The following is a 13,293-nucleotide window of genomic DNA, read 5'->3' as shown; positions in this document are numbered from 1 at the left end:
GTGGGCAAAGGACATGAACAGACATTTCTCAAAAGAAGACATACAAGTGGCCAACAATCATATGAAAAAAGAGCTCAGCATCACTGACCATTAGAGAAATGCAAATCAAAACCACAATGAGATACCATCTCATACCAATCAGAATGGCTATTACTAAAAAGTAAAAAAATAATAGATGCTGGCAAGGTTGTAGAGAAAAAGGAATGCTTTTACACTGTTGGTGGGAGTGTAAATTAGTTCAACCATTATAGAAGAGAGTGTGGTGATTCTTCAAAGACCTAGAGACAGAAATACTGTTTGACCCAGTAATCCCATTACTGGCTATATACCCAAAGAAGTATTAATGATTCTATTATAAAGACATTAGCAAAGATGTGGAATCAACCTAAATGCCAATTATGGTCGATAGGATAAAGAAAATGTGGCATATATACACCATGGAATACTATGCAGTCATAAAAAAGGAACAAGATCATGTCCTTTGTGGGGACACTGACAAAGCTGGAGGCCATCATCCTTAGCAAACTAATGCAGGAACAGAAAAGCAAATACCACATGTTCTAACTTATAAATGGAAGCTAAACAATGAACATACATGTAGTCACCTAGAGGGGAACAATGCACACTGGGGCCTACCAGAGGGTGAGGTTGGGAGGAGGGAGAGGATCAGGAAAAATAACTAATGGATACTAGGCTTAATACCTGGGTGATGAAATAATCTGTGTAACAAACCCACACATCTTTTACATGTACCCCTGAATGTAAAATAAAAGTAAAAAAAAAATTCCTTTCAGTTACTGAAAAGGAAGTTGGCCAACAATCTAACAAAAATGTAGTGTCTCTTGTAACTATACATGGACTACTAAGATGAAAGCACATCTAAAAATCTAGCAACTTACATGGCTGTATGAAACCTTTAGAGAAACAGTTGGCTTCATCTTACCAATTCTGCATCTTGCTTTGGTTTTATAGGTTTATCTGAAATACATGGAACCAGAAACATTTCTGATTCTGGACTTTTTCAGATTTTAAAATACAGTTAAGTCCTCACCTATCACCATTTATAGATTCTTGGAAACTATGATGTTAAGCAAAACAACATAAAACAAAACCAGTTTTACCAGAGGCTAAGATATAAACAAGAGTTAAGTCCCTACGGCATTTATCTGGTCACAAAAACATCACCAAATTTCTAAATAATGACCCTGAAAACTTAGAATATTAAGCAGTGAAATAAAATGTGAGCTACATATACATTTGAGAAAGATTATTATTTTTTCAGATGGAGTTTTGCTCTTGTCACCAAGGCTGGAGTGCAATGGCACGATCTCAGCTCACTGCAACCGAGTCTTCCTCCTGGGTTCAAGTGATTCTCCTGCCTCAGCCTCCTGAGTAGCTGGGATTACAGGTGTCTGCCACCATGCCCAGCTCATTTTTGCATTTTCAGTAGAGACAGGGTTTTACCATGTTGGCCAGGTTTGTCTTGAACTCCTGACCTCAGGTGATCCACCTGCCTTGGCCTCCCAAAGTGCTGGGATTATAGGCGTAAGCCCCCCCACCCTTCTACATTTGAGAAAGATTAATAAAAACAAAATAATTATTAACCCAAGTTTTGGTGAACCAGTAAATAATGGTGGTAGTAGAGGTGGTGGGTTAAATTGAGGAATAAATGTTTTGCAAAGTGAAAACTGTAAGGAGCAGCCCTATCACCCGGCAGTTCTAAAACAAACAATGACAAAAATGGCGGGCTCCCTGAGTGGTTCATACTGCATCCTTTAACTGTCGTGCCTTTGTATGATTACCATGTATCTTACAAATTTTTACTTTATGACAATTTATATTCATTCATTCATTTTCCAACCTGCTTTTCCAAGTTCAAGGTCACAGCAGGCCAGAGCACAAGACAAGAACCCACCATGGACAGGATACTTACTATTCCATCACAGGGCGCACTCAGACACACCCACACTCATTCAGACTGGGACAATTTAGACCCGCCATTTGAGCAATCCTTCCACTTCAGCCTCCCAAGTATCTAGGACCACAGAAGCACATCACCATACCTGGCTAATTTTAAAATTTTTTGTAAACATGAGTGTCCTTGTATTACCCAGACTGGTCTTGAACATCTGGGCTCAAGCAATTCCTTCTGCCTAAGCCTCTCAAAGTGTTGGGATTATAAGAATGAGCTATTGAGCCCGGCTGGTTTTTTCTTGTCAATTCTATGACAAAACATTATCTGATAACCTGCTGTATTGTGTTATACTTAGGGTTATACATCCCTAATCCAAAAATCCAAAACCCAAAATGTTCCAATGAATGTTACCTTTGAGTGTCTTGTCTGCGCTCAAAGAGTTTTAAATTTTGGAGGATTTCAGATTAGGGATGCTCAGCCTGTGCTAGCTAGATTGTGCATATTTTTGCTGGTAGGCTTTGAGCATCTTCTTCTTCCTTTTCCCACTGTATAAATTTCATCAAAAGGACAAAATTTCAAGAACAAGAAAAGGAAGAGATGACTTACTAAATGTATTATTAAATGTATGCAGGCTCTGTCTGATCCCCATTAAGAGGTAAAAGAGGAACTAAATACTGGTAAGTGCCTATTATTTGCTGAACACTGTGTTAAGCATCTGTTTCCTTCATTAGAGTTAAGGTAAACACTGTTTTTATATCTGCTAATGCCAAACCCCAAAATGCTCAATTTTAAAAGGCAAGCTTTTAGAGACAAAGTTTTCTAATTCATTTCAGTATTAGACAGAAAGGAGGCATCAGGAAAGGGCAAGAATGAATAATGAGTTCATCCCAGACTTCTAAGGTCAATACTTGATAAATAATTAGGAGTTCACAAAATAGTGAAGAACATCTCTTAAGATCATTAGGTTTTCTCACAGAAACTGAAGAACCAAAGATCTCTAAACATTGTCTCATGATAAATTATTTAAAAGTCAATATTTAGGATAAGGCAGATGGAAACAGAAAAAAGAAAAGCTTAGAAGTTAATTTAAATAGAATCTGATGCTGAGTATGCATTTTCCCAGTAATAATGTAACATCGCAGAAAAACTAGACAGCAAAGTTAAGACACTTTAATTATAAAATGAGATTAAATGAAATTCCAAGTCTATCACAGGAGGTAAAGCTGCCTACTTGGATTTGTCTTGAGACTTTCAACAGGTCAAGACAATGTCACATTTATCTGGAACTGCTGCTGGAGGATCAGGAAGCATTTTATCACATAAACGGGTTTTTAAAATAACTCAAGTTTATTAAAACCAAAATAAATGAATTTAAACTGCTTATCATAGAATGACAAAAAAAATATGCATCCATGCTTTTACACAATGCTTTCCTAATGATTCCAGTTTACTACATATAGCCTTATTATACAGGACTTATTGTAAATCAGTTTCTCTCTCTCTTTTCCCTATTTTCCATCAACTCTGTGAGCCACTGTAGTTCTGAATAAGCTGTTAAAAACTCTCCAAAGAGCAAATGGATAGCTTTTGTGCTGAGCTGAATACCAACCGTATGAGGTGCTATGCGAGACACTCAGGGCTTTTTCCCTCAGTGCAGTTCAGGGTAAACAGTTCTATACTCCCGAAAAGACTGAAGTGGTAGGAAGACTGGTCTTTGATTATGTGTAGGGTTGCCATACTTGTTAGCACACTTTTATAAAAACTACAACACTTAGTAGTTTATTAAGGCTCTGTGTAATGTCTTAGCAGTCTTGATCTATTAGTAAACATGATTTAAAAGGCTTTTATCATTCCTATGCAGTATTAGATCACCACCTTATGTCAGAAACCTGAGCAAACAGCAGACATCTATATTTTAGATACCTTAGTTGTCCAAAGTTTTACTGTCCAGTCAAATGATGAAGTGACAAAAAGATGTGAGAAGTCTACTGCTCCAACGGCTGCATGACAATGGATGCCAGTGATTGGTCCTTGATGCCCCTCAAACATCTCACTGATTCCAGCTTTGCTAATTTCATAAAAGTGAAAATGTTAGCAAAGTCTCCTATAAGTAGACCAATTACACACACATTTTATTATGGATTTATATATCAGGATTTGACTTAATTTTGACAGACTTAACTCTGTGCTCATAACTTATCAGAGTAACTTTGTTGAGTGTTATTCCATCCATATTTGGTAACACTACTAAAGCAATAAGTACTTTTGGAACTGTAAATACCATGCTGTTGATATCAGACTTCAAAAGTCTAATATCTGAAATGGTGCAATAGAAACAAAGATACACTACACTTAAGAGAGACAATGTGAGCTACTTTTAAATCAAAAGCTTTGAAGTGATGGTGATCTATGTTTGAGATGAAATCTGGACACTCAGTTTTTTTTTAAGGAAGCAATAAGGTACAGCTAAACAATTTCAAAACAGACAGAATGGAAAGAGAAATATTACTCAATTTAAAATAAGTATGTGACATTACTATACAATTATCAGGAGACTGAACCAATGCTGGAGTTCCAAATAAATCAAAATGGGAAAACAGCTCAAAATCTCATTTATAAGTCTGTAAGTCAATATAGGCATGTGTATATTGTACTTGTAACTACTGAATGTTCCTGCCTACCACTAACTTATATGAGTACATGCATACACAAAACCACAACATACCACAACCCACAAAATCAAGAACACATCATAAATCCAAAATTATCTTTTATGTAAAAAAGTATTTAAGTTATAATTTTATATACCTGAATGAAAAAAATTGGTCACAAATAACAAGTAGGTCTAGAACAAATTTCTACTTAAACTAGGCAACTTGCTTCAGTGGGATTAAAGGAAGAATTTTAAATTACTGCAAATTCCAGTTTAGGTTTACCTGCCATGGCGGCATGCTGTGTACACAGAACCTTCTTCACTCCCAACAACAAAGTTGTTGACATCTCCAACAGGGAAGGACATAGATGTCACAGCTACTGCCTTTGATTGTTTATGAACCAACTCCATGCTATCCTACATGGAAAAACCTGAGAAAATTAGTTTGTAAACTTGCAATTTTAAATTTCCGTAGAAAAACTTCCAGTCTTTGATTTGTAAACAATTCTTTTACTGTATTATTTATACAAATCTACCTTAATTAAATTAAGCAATTTTGAAAGTAAAATACACAACAAACCATATTAAATGCATTTCAGCTCATAAACTGTTGTAACACTACTATAAAACAGTTTATGAGAAACATAAGGTGAGGTATACATACACTTAAAACATAACATTTGCATCAAAATTTCAGTTTCCCAAGTTCAACCTACCTGTGGATGGGAAAGCATGTCCAGACTCCATGAACAAATTTTTCCATCAGTAGAGATGCTAATCAGATTGTGAGCATTTTGTGTTCCAACAACATTTACACAATATACAGGGTGCTAGAGATATTAAAGAAAGTTTTCAGGGATTATTTTACCAAAAGCAAAACAAATTTTTTAGTCTAATTATAGGCATTCTGTTTATTATCAAGTCTCATAACTTGTGGGTATTCTTAATGTGAAGTTTGCTATTAACAAAAGGTTGTCTCAGAAGAGAGATGAGTTTCTAATAAATTTCAAAAACAAAAAAAAAACAGACTTCATTTTTGGTTGCTAAATGGTGAGGAATGCATACACCAAAGGAAGCACCTTCTGAGACAACGCTGATGGGCACTGCTAAGTATATAGCTAAGAGTGAAGGAACACAGAAGCCTAATAAAAATCAACATGTTTACTTACTGTGTGTGCAGCTGCTGACAGTGGAGTTCTTTGCACTGGAGTTCTTTTATTGCTACGGTTATCCCAAAGCACAATCTGGCCTGAATATGTACCACCAACAACAAGATTTGGATGAAATTTTGCAAATGTGGCAGACATCACAGCTGACTGCAAATAAGTAAGATTTTTATACTTGAGATTCAAATGGAAAAAGTCTGACAAGTTCTAAAAATCAATCTATTATTCGAAACAATTATTTCTTCATTATATGGTATTACAGGTTATGAAAACAACTAAGCAAATTCATTAAAAGTTTTCACTATTTCAGAAATATAAAAATACATCTTTAAGACACTTTTTTGCTTAAAAGTCAAATGTAATGACTGCTTACATAAGTATGTTTAACCAATTTATCAAAGAAAGCAAAAAGTTATTTCAGTTACATTAGCCTCTGACAGTAATCTAACAGTAGAGTACATGCTAGTTTGATTCAAAGAAGTGTTTACTAAAGAGTTGACATTATTTAAAGATTTTAACTTATGCAACCAGAAAAGACTTGCAAATTCTAACCTTCTACTAAACCTGCTTTAAAAATCTGCATCTGTTTTCTACTTCAACCATGTGTTTCTACTTAAAACCATCTAGTTCCAACTCCTCAGGCCATGTATAAGTAATTCAATGGGCCAACCATCTAATTGTATATTCACAAGTAAGTTTCTGGGAAACTCCCTGTAGGAAAGACATTTTATAAAAGATTCCTTTTATACAGTCAATCACCATAACAGAGAATCACAACTGCAAAGGACTTTAGGTGTGATTAAACATTATAAGAGATGTCAGAAAAGCTACAAAAGGCAGATCATGTTGAACTGAGAAGTCTTCAGTTTTCTGTTAACATCTGTTTGCAAATATGGAGTGGTTTAGTAAAATGCCAATCCAATGAAATCATTATGTTGACAAGAAAAGAAAAAAGGCACTTGTCTTAATTCATCAATGAATTCTTAAACTTGAGGAAGACTGTTAAAAGACCACCATACCTGGCAGTGAAACACATACTCTGGGGTAGTTTTTTTGTATTTCATATTCCAAACAAGGGCCACACCATCAGGCTCATGAGGGGCATCTTCATTGTTATTATAGGAAGCCACGAGTAACTCTGGATACTGCTCAGAAGAATCAAGAGGAAAAGAAATGCTATGCATAATAAAAACTGTTTTATATTCCTAGTTATTTGTCTTTATCAGATTATTATTCTGAAAATACAAATACCTAACATTTCATCAAGAGAGATATCTCTAGCGTTATGCTCACTGGGACATTAGTACAATTTTAAATTGGGACAGTTAATTATTTTAAATATTTTAATGTTAAAACATTTAATTAAAATGTGTTCAAATTTTACACAAAGGATTTGGTGAGCAACTGAAATTAGTAAAACTGGCCTGTAATATAAAGATCTGAATTTTAAATATAAATAATGTTTCTAATCTTTCTTCCAAAGTACATGATTATGTTAACATTAGAGCCATCATCCGTTAATTTTAAATAATACATATTGATTTATTACACAAAATTCCTGTAATTAAAATAAAACTACCTGCTAATTATAATTTAAAAAATGAGTTAAGAGCAGCTAATTTTATTATGTTTTACCTGAGATGACCAATCCAAACAACTAACAACTCGATGCTTTGACCATCGTTCGTCAAAAAATTGTCGATTTAATGACAGTTTAGCACCTGCTTGAATCTCTCTACAAAAAAAAGACCAACCCCCCCAAAAGATGATGTTATAACTTTTATCACTCTTAAATTTAACATTATTGGAGCTAAAAATCTTAACAATTAAACATTACCCTTCTTTGTCTTCCAAATCTCTCCCACTATAGTCAAAGAAGATGTTAATCTGCTCAGAAAGAGCTCTTTCTACAATTCTTGTAGAATGGTCAAAGAAACTTAAAAATTCCTCAGAGTGCAAGATTTGTTGCTTTTCTTCTTCAGTCAGCTCATGAGGGGGAGCTGAAAAACAAATAATTTTTTGAAGTATGATTTATGTCAGGCAAATCATGTCAACTCACTATCACAGTATGGATCAATGAATGTTACACATTCTTTTTCAATCAGATTCACTTTTTTGAATTACAGCATTTTATATTACTTTAATACATAAGTAATGAAATCTTAACAGAAATCAACAAAATTTTTTAAAGTTTAATTCTTTAAGACACCTTTACTATCATTTTCCTCATCTTTCTTCAAAGTTTTCTCTTCTTCAGGTTCAATAGATGGTTTAGGAGCCACTACATCATCATCTTCCTCTTCATCTGAAAAAAAGCAGAATGACAGAATAAATTATTGTAATGAAAATAGCTGGTAACTTTTGAGACAGTATTTCAGAAGGTATCACAACTCCCAAGATAAAAGCAAAAGTAAACCACTGACAAGACAGAACAAGTACAAATAATAGGGATTTTTACCAACATAGTCAAGAATTAAGTAGAACCTTTTGGTTTTTATACATACCTATGCGGTACCTCAGCAACAGCCACCCTAAATTCTGTAGCTACATAAACTGAAATAAGATATATATGCAACTAGAATGAGTTCCTCATGAAGTCTCTAAAAGCTTGCCAGCATTTATCATTCTAGACAGAACAACATGCAACTCCTGCATAGTTTTATATAGCATGCTGACACATTAATGCTGTAGAATGAGGAAAATCAAATGTCTAAAATAGCCTACAGAGCTGGCTGCTTACTTGTGATCTGAAACCATCAGTGTCTAATGGGTCTTCATATGGCATAAAGACAGCTTACATTAACTCTCAGGTTGCTATTTGAGAGGCAGATTTTGAAGATAATAGCTATAAGACCGCATTTTCTATTCTGTCATTTTAAATGCAAGTCTCATTATCTATTGTTATATGATGTGGCAATAAGCACTTAAAATAATGTTTTCTTAATTTGAATAAAAATATAAACTGGGATAATATACGGTGTTTATAAGACTTCTAAAAAATTACTAAATCTCTTACATCACAAATGAGGAAGTAATTTAAAATAATTTATTTAAAAATGTTATAGAACACATAACCCTGCCTACCTTTTCTTCTGCTACACATTTAGATGGGTTTTTATGAAGAAAATGTTTATTTTTATGGCCTAAACACATGCGTTATTTGTCATAAGGGAAAGGCAGCAGGCATCTGCAGCAGAGCGCAGCTCAAGTAATGAAAGCCTATTCAATAAGGGGACTTTACTTGTTAGTTATAGTCATTTCCCTGACCCATGTTCCAAATTATCTAAAACACACATACATACGACATACACAAAAGAATGGTCAAGAATGGAAACCAGCTGCCAAGTCATGGTCCCAGCAGCCAGGCCAGCTGACTAGATAGCAACAACCAGATGGCACTGCTGGGATTGTGTCTTTCTGCTACAAGGTGGCAATGGGATGGCATAACATTCTTCCGCTTGACTGCTTCCAACCCTGTGTCTCTCCCCAATGGTGGGCCTGTGCAATTACCCGCACTCCAGGAGGCCTAAAGACAAGCCTTTACCCTGCAAACAAAATGCAGCTTGTAGGCCACACCAGCTGCCAAACCACACACATAGTGTTAGGTTTTGAGAGCTATGAAAATCTTTCTAACTCTCAAGAATAAGCAATAAAAATATAACTGTACCTGTGGAAAGAAAGCTTTAAATGACACTGTATAATGCACACAATGATACAACCTCCAACTTAATCAAAATGATAATGACGTATGCCAATCCTACATTACTTGAAATTGAGCGATTTTTACGTTCTGACAAGTTTACAGAACTAGGATAAATGGCACGAGTGATTTCAATATATGCTCATACTTCTGAACCAAATGGTGAAGGTTAAAATTTTTCCTTTCAAGGGCCTCAATCAGCCACAAAGGAAAACAGTAATCACTGTCTTTTCAGCCAGCCCAACCACATTTGTCAGCCCTTTCTCCGTCAATGCAGCCAGAGCAATCAACCTGCCAAACATTCAGAATGGAAAAACAATCTGAAAATACAGGGTATAATGCACCTGCCAGTGAAAATGGCCATTTCAAGAAAAGCTAGTGATCTCAGTGACCCTGCTGAGGAGACGGTGGTGCAAAGGGGAAAGAACACGTAAAAGAATTCTTAGTGATCGCCATTCTCTTGCACATTGACACTTCCTTACAAAGCATGCCAATTACAGCTTTTGTGCTACTTAAAAAAATGAAAGCTTTTTGGGACAAAATAATCACACAGAGAAACAGAAAGACACTACTCCTTTTTAGATGAATTCTCATGTACAACGAATTATTAATCTGAAAATAGTATAACTGGTAGCAATTCTACATGATACCACTCAAGCATTAGAATGAAATTCTTCCATAAAGTCACCTGCAGGTGTAATGTAATAAAATAATTTAATTACATTTAACTTACAAGTTGTCTTTTAGAATAACAGAACATCTCCTTCAACTAAAAATTCACTGTTAGAATATACATACATTTTCCACTTCCTGCTAATGCTACCAGTTATCCTAATCAAGTCTGTTTACTAGTAGAGTTCACTGTATGTAAATCCTAAAATCAAAGATAGGGATTTTGAGTCACCCAGGACAGGTCATTCTTGAGCACAGTGAATTATAAATTACAGCCTCCTACCCACATCTCATTCTCCTCCTTCAACTTTGTTGTATTATACGGCCTCTAAGTACCATTTCCAATGACAGGTGTCAAATTCCTGTCATAATGCATATGGTCAGTACTTTAGTGCTAAGTGACCTCATAATTTACATATTTAACAGAAAAGATCTTGTTTATAGACACTCTTTTCCTTTTAAAATTTAAAATGTAGATGATGTATGTCAGACAGTGATCTGTATCTGCGTACTCAACAGCATTTGCCATGCCTATTTATCCATATAAATTATTTCAGTTGTAGCTGAATGATGAGTATCAACTGTTTAAATATATGCCCTCAGGGTTTTATTTTAGAAAAAAAGTACATACCCTCCCTTTCTACATGGATTAAAACCAGATTTTAAAACTCTAATTGGTACTTAAGCTTCATAAAAATGATTAAATAAATTTCAAGGAAAATAAAAACAAATGATACTGCTGTTCTTAAAAACTGTAAAATGTGATCTTTTTGCTGTAAGGCTAATCTTAAATAATTATCAAATTTACCAAGTATTTGATGAAAATGCCTGACATCAATAACATCAGGTTAAAGAATGTTCTTCTGAAACAAATATGCTTTTCTTGTTATAAGCGAATACAATAGCTACCAAAGGACTATTAACATGGCCAAAAATATAAAACTGCAGTCTAAAGATTTTCTAAGCTAGTCCTTATTACATGATGAGCTATATTTAAAACTGGGAAAGACTGTTAACAGAGCAGGAAGACTGAAAAATGGGGCTGCCAAGTCACATCAATTTATTGATGAATATTCATTACAATATGCTAAGTGGTTAACTCCATGCTTTCTCTGACAAGTAATCTAAGGTTATAAACTGAGCAGTAAAGAGTGTATAAAAGTAGCAGTTACTTTTAAAATGACAAATCTCTTGTAAATGAATGTTAAAACTAGGTTTAATGAACCACTGAATTTTACTTTGAGTTAACATCAAAATTGTGACGTATTTTGGAGAGACAGAAAGAAAAGCTGTTTTGTAAGTTAAGCTGCACCTAGAAATAACACTAAAGAATGAAATTCCAGTTGTTGGAATAATCTGTTACAATGGAGTAGGTTAATCAAAGTTAAATCATCTGTGAAATGGGTAGCTTTTGTTAAACTAAAGGAAGGAGCCTTCAGAGCAAGTTTTCTCATTTGTACCTCACAGTATATTTAGATACATTTTACATTTAAGATACGTTTAAGGTAAGCTAAGAGTATGTCACAAAGCATACTTTGAATTATTTTAAAATATTACAAGACATTTAAAAGATAATATACAGTATCTTAGAAAATCCTTACTGAACAAACATTGCTACTTATGAATCTATCACTTATAATTATTATATCTCAATATGAAGCAAAAACAAACCCCATTGTTAGTGCACTGTTGTTTAGGAAATATGTTTGTTGTCTATCAATTTACTATATAGTTTTACTATACTGGGCAACAGAACAAGACTCTGTCTCAAAAAAAAAAAAAAGAAAATATTAAAGAAAAATTATTCCTATGTAATCTCTATTTTTTCAACTAATGATTAAAGCATATTCCTTTAATGATTAAAGCATTTTCCTCTAATGTTTTCATATTTTCTTCTAATATTTTAAAATGCATCTCATTTTAAGATAATTTAATATTCTATGAAAAATTCCTAACTTAGAAGGTAGTCTGATTATTCCTGGTATAAAGGAAGATGACACTGAGTTCTAAAAGTCAGGACACTTGTGGCATATAAAAACATGATTTGACTTAAAAAAATTTCAACATGAATAACTTCACAAACATCCATGAAAATATTAGATGAAAATGCTTTAATTATTAGTTTAAAAATACAGATGACATAAGAATAATTTCCCTTTAATATTTTATTTTTTTTTTGAGATGCAGTCTTGCTCTGTCGCTCAGGCTGGAGTGCAGTGGTGCAATCTCGGCTCACTGCAACCTCCACCTCCCGGGTTGAAGCGATTCTCCGGTTTCAGCCTCCTGAATAGCTGGGACTATAAGCACACACCACCACGCCTGGCTAATTTTTGTATATATATTTTTTATATAGCAGAGACGGGGTTTCGCCATATTGGCCAGGCTGGTCTTGAACTCCTGACCTCGTGATCCACCCACCTCGGCCTCCCAAAATGATGGGATGACAGGCGTGAGCTACTGCACCTGGCTGTCTTTTAGTATTTTCAAAAAATCCCTTCTTTTCTGGATCAGTTTCATTTTGATTCACTCTATTTAAATCCATTTGTGCATAATTTCATCTTCTTATACCTTACCCTTTAAAATCAAATACATCTTTAAGATAATCTTCACTGGGACAAAGCTTCATGAATGTACCAATGGAATCCACTCCTTTTTTTACACCATCTAGAGTAAGATGCAAGGTCACCTGATCTTCTTTGGCTCTTCAAGGAAAAATACACAGCTGACTTTTAATCAGAAAATTATTTCAATATAGACGTAATGCTAATTTGGGGGGGAAATAAGAAAGGACTAATAGTTTAATTATACCACTTCCTTCAACCCAAAATTTGTCTCTCTGTAGTCTTTTTTTTTAAGAGATGGGGTCTTGCTATGTGCCCAGGCTGGCCTCAAACTCCTGGGCTCTAGTGATCCTTCTGCCTCAGCCTCCTGAGTCCATGTAACTACAGGCGCACATCACTTTGCCCAGCCATAGTCCTTTTTATATAAAATTTGGGTTTTATTTGGCAGTATTAGCACTCTTACATAGACCTTGTTATCTGTCATCTCATCAAACGTTACATTTTTCTGAGGCCAGGGTTTCAGATATGCTGATTAAAGTCTTTCAATCAAGATTAAGAACAAATGCTTCAATTTTCAATTATGTTTATATTCTTATAGGTCCTCTGAGGGCTAAAACTAATTTATT

At 34.5% G+C, this 13,293-nt stretch overlaps 1 protein-coding gene across 13 annotated transcripts in view; it reads right to left on the bottom strand.

The window, feature by feature from the left end:
- Positions 1 to 13,293, bottom strand: part of DYNC1I2 (dynein cytoplasmic 1 intermediate chain 2) — a 56,267-nt gene that overhangs the window by 15,095 nt on the left and 27,879 nt on the right. For all 13 annotated transcript variants that reach the window (XM_012462385.3, XM_012462389.3, XM_012462395.2 and 10 more), the window contains 8 exons: positions 7,944 to 8,039; positions 7,572 to 7,734; positions 7,370 to 7,469; positions 6,754 to 6,879; positions 5,738 to 5,884; positions 5,285 to 5,398; positions 4,852 to 4,985; positions 3,839 to 3,983 (listed from right to left, as the gene is read on the bottom strand). In XM_012462385.3, the coding sequence (XP_012317808.1) occupies positions 3,839 to 3,983; positions 4,852 to 4,985; positions 5,285 to 5,398; positions 5,738 to 5,884; positions 6,754 to 6,879; positions 7,370 to 7,469; positions 7,572 to 7,734; positions 7,944 to 8,039 (1,025 nt within the window). The remainder of the gene's footprint in view (positions 1 to 3,838; positions 3,984 to 4,851; positions 4,986 to 5,284; positions 5,399 to 5,737; positions 5,885 to 6,753; positions 6,880 to 7,369; positions 7,470 to 7,571; positions 7,735 to 7,943; positions 8,040 to 13,293) is intronic.

This window comes from Aotus nancymaae, unplaced genomic scaffold (assembly GCF_030222135.1).
Source record: "Aotus nancymaae isolate 86718 unplaced genomic scaffold, 86718_ANA_hifiasm-v0.15.2.pri h1tg000008l, whole genome shotgun sequence".
In the NCBI taxonomy this organism is placed as follows: Eukaryota; Metazoa; Chordata; class Mammalia; order Primates; family Aotidae; genus Aotus; species Aotus nancymaae.
The sequence above is the reverse complement of the archived record's forward strand: the minus strand, read 5'-3'. Positions and strand labels throughout refer to the sequence as shown.